Source organism: Macrosteles quadrilineatus, unplaced genomic scaffold (assembly GCF_028750875.1).
Source record: "Macrosteles quadrilineatus isolate MER2022 unplaced genomic scaffold, UCM_ALF_1.0 Scaffold_4__1_contigs__length_99947679, whole genome shotgun sequence".
In the NCBI taxonomy this organism is placed as follows: domain Eukaryota; kingdom Metazoa; phylum Arthropoda; class Insecta; order Hemiptera; family Cicadellidae; genus Macrosteles; species Macrosteles quadrilineatus.
Window position 1 is genome coordinate 60,883,581 of NW_026542597.1, and position 3,628 is coordinate 60,887,208.

Consider the following 3,628-nt stretch of genomic DNA (forward strand, 5'->3'; position numbering starts at 1 on the left):
GTTCCCTTTAGTTGGATATTTAAAGATATAATATAAATTGTATTATAAATAATATAATACTAAAATTCTTGTAAATATCTTAAAATCATTTAAGACATTTACAAGAATTTTTGTAAGATTATCATTCTTAAAAAAATCAACATTAAAATCTGCTCCTAAAATTAATTTACAATATGGTTTTTGTTGTAAAACAAATGTTAAAAGACTCTCTAATTAATTAAAAAATAAATTACAATCAGAATCAGGTGTTCTGTACAGAGATATCAAAGTTACATTGAAATCATTAATGTAGGTACATGATGCTCTTAATGAGCCTGTGTGTACAAGGTGTGAAATATCTATCCTATCATATGAAATATTTGTACTTAAAATGATTGAAGAGCCTCCATGGGGATCATCCTCTCTGCAAAGGGAATATGCGAGAGCATAACCTTGGGGAATATACAGCTTAATTTCATCTCTAAGAAGCAAATGTTCATTCAATAATGCAATGCTGCAATGTGATTCCTCTAATAATAAAGCCAATTCACTTAACTTATTCCTTAAAGATTGCATATTTACATGAATTAAATTTAAATTAAATTGATTGGAGCTTCATCTGGGATTATTTGTGAGAGGGTCTAATGCAGTGGAGGATACCCTATTAGAGTATCTCCTAAAAAATTAGAATTTACGTTTTCTAAAACACTAGCACTGGTTTCACTTTCATTAACACTTTCGGTACACAGTGACACAGGAGGTTGTTGAGGGGCTGTTGATGATGAAGTATCGGCTGCCTCTGCGGGTTGAGACGAGGGGGTGATGGATTTGCAGGGTGAAGTCACAGCTAAAGTATCTTGCTTGGCTGTCATCGTGTTTGAATTATCAACGACAGAACTTGGATTGTTGTTACAGGACGGCAGAGAAGGATATTCTTCCATTGACAGTAAATGTCCTTTATCAGCCAACAGGGGACGTCCGTTTCCACTAGGTAGGCCTGTTTAGCCTCCAGAATCTTCATTTTGTCGTGCTGTTTGAAGTGACACTATAAGTTTCCTAAAGTGTTTCACAAAGTCTGTATACAGTAACTCATTATATAATTTCTCAGAAGCATTTTCATTGTAGGTAACAATTATAATTTATGCCCCTGTTTCCTGTTTGAATTTAAACAGATTGTTGATGAAGTGGTGCGGTGAGATGCGGTCCCGCGTACATCCTAAAGGGGAACTTATCAGATTTGTTAGCTCTTTCCATCTATAGTCTTTGGCAAGCTGATCAAAAACTGCATCATATGTAGCATTGTATGGTAGTTTTTTGAATTTTGGTAGTATTTTTGCTTTGTTACTAAGCTGTAGATAATGGCTCCTTATTTGGATTTTTGACAGGTCAGGTTTGAATCGCAATAATCTGAGTGACTTGGCTTGCCAAACTTTTCACACATTATTAATCAAGAAGTTATTATTAATAAACGTATGAGGTCGCACTCCCATGTGAACCAATGAATGAACTTTCATTTCATTCTTGGTTTGGAAAGATTTTCCACATATAGTGCACTTATGAGGTCGCTCTCCCATGTGAACCGTTGTATGAATCTTCATATGGCTGCTGTAGTGGAAATATTTTCCACGCATATTAGCTTACACTTATGAGGTCTAGCCTTTACTACTTCCTTCACTATTTCCTACATCGTGGACCTGTTTCCCTCCCTTTCCATAGCATTATAGTATTTTAAATACAAATATCTAACTGATACACATGATTTCCACACTACATACTGCTCGCCTTTACGACTTCCTTCACCACTTTCTAAATCGTAGACCTGTTTCAGTTTACCATTTACGAGATGGATCCATGAATATGATTCACCGATGGATAATCACATATGAGACCGAAATGGATACACTTATGAGGTCGCTCTCCAGTGTGAACTAATGTATGAATCTTCATGTGGCTGCTGGTTGTGAAGGATTTTCCACATGTATGCACTAATGAGGTCGCTCTCCCGTGTGAACTAATGTATGAATCCTTATGTGGCTGCTGGTTGTGAAGGATTTTCCACATGTATGCACTAATGAGGTCGCTCTCCCGTGTGAACTAATGTATGAGTCTTCAGGTGGGTTCTGGTTTTGAAGGATTTTCCATAGTATGCACTAATGAGGTCGCTCTGCCGTGTGAACTAATGTATGAGTCTTCAGGTGGGTTCTGGTTTTGAAGGATTTTCCATAGTATGCACTAATGAGGTCGCTATCCCGTGTGAACTAATGTATGAGTCTTCAGGTGGGTTCTGGTTTTGAAGGATTTTCCATAGTATGCACTAATGAGGTCGCTCTCCCGTGTGAACTAATGTATGAGTCTTCATGTGGGTTCTGGTTTTGAAGGATTTTCCATAGTATGCACTAATGAGGCCGCTCTGCCGTGTGAACTAATGTATGAATCTTCAAACAGTTGCTGGTTTTGAAAGATTTTCCACATGTAATGCACTTATGAGGTCGCTCTCCCGTGTGATCCAATGTATGAATCTTCATATAGCTGCTTTTTTGGAAGGATTTTCCACATGTACTGCATTTATAAGGTCGCTCTCCAGTGTGAACCAATGAATGTTTCTTCATATCGCTGCTGGTTTGGAAGAATTTTCCACATATAGTGCACTTATGAGGACGCTCTCCCGTGTGAACTAATGTATGAATCTTCAAACAGTTGCTGGTTTGGAAGGATTTTCCACATGTACTGCACTTATAAGGTCTCTCTCCAGTGTGAACTAATGTATGAATCTTCAAACATCTGCTGGTTTGGAAGGATTTTCCACATGTAGTGCATTTATAAGGTCGCTCTCCAGTGTGAACCAATGTATGTTTCTTCATATCGCTGCTGGTTCGGAAGAATTTTCCACATATAGTGCACTTATGAGGACGCTCTCCCGTGTGAACTAATGTATGAATCTTCAAACAGTTGCTGGTTTGGAAGGATTTTCCACATGTAATGCACTTATAAGGTCGCTCTCCAGTGTGAACTAATGTATGTTTCTTCATACTGCTGCTGGTTTTGAAAGATTTTCCACATGTAATGCACTTATGAGGTCGCTCTCCCGTGTGATCCAATGTATGAATCTTCATATAGCTGCTTTTTTGGAAGGATTTTCCACATGTACTGCATTTATAAGGTCGCTCTCCAGTGTGAACCAATGTATGTTTCTTCATATCGCTGCTGGTTCGGAAGAATTTTCCACATATAGTGCACTTATGAGGACGCTCTCCCGTGTGAACTAATGTATGAATCTTCAAACAGTTGCTGGTTTGGAAGGATTTTCCACATGTAGTGCATTTATAAGGTCGCTCTCCAGTGTGAACCAATGTATGTTTCTTCATATCGCTGCTGGTTCGGAAGAATTTTCCACATATAGTGCACTTATGAGGACGCTCTCCCGTGTGAACTAATGTATGTTTTTTTCATACAGCTGCTGGTTTGGAAAGATTTTCCACATATTGTGCACTTATAAGGACAATTCCCAGAATGTGTCAACAAATGACATTTCACTTGGTTTAGCTTAATAAATTTTTTATCACAAGTCAAACATCTAAAGGGACGCTCGCCTGTGTGTAAGTACATATGACACTTCATTGATGATATAGTTGCAAACATTTTTCTACAT

At 37.9% G+C, this 3,628-nt stretch overlaps 1 protein-coding gene across 1 annotated transcript; it reads right to left on the bottom strand.

Annotated features, from left to right (window-relative positions):
* Positions 1-241: 241 nt before the first annotated feature.
* On the bottom strand, positions 242-3,365 carry LOC128992968 (zinc finger protein 239-like). Its single transcript, XM_054416716.1, has 3 exons — positions 2,708-3,365; positions 675-844; positions 242-250 (listed from the first exon to the last, which is right to left on the bottom strand). The coding sequence occupies exons 1-3, from the start codon at positions 3,342-3,344 to the stop codon at positions 242-244; spliced, it is 816 nt and encodes a 271-aa protein (XP_054272691.1). The 5' UTR covers positions 3,345-3,365.
* Between the last annotated feature and the right edge of the window lie 263 nt (positions 3,366-3,628).

Excerpts from the sequence above, each read along its gene's own strand:
- LOC128992968 (XM_054416716.1), bottom strand. The coding sequence starts at position 3,344 with ATGAAGAAACATACATTGGTTCACACTGGAGAGCGACCTTATAAATGC. Across the intron at positions 845-2,707 it reads AGAGAGACCTTATAAGTGCA|CCAAGCAAGATACTTTAGCT; the intron begins GTACATGTGGAA and ends ACACGATGACAG.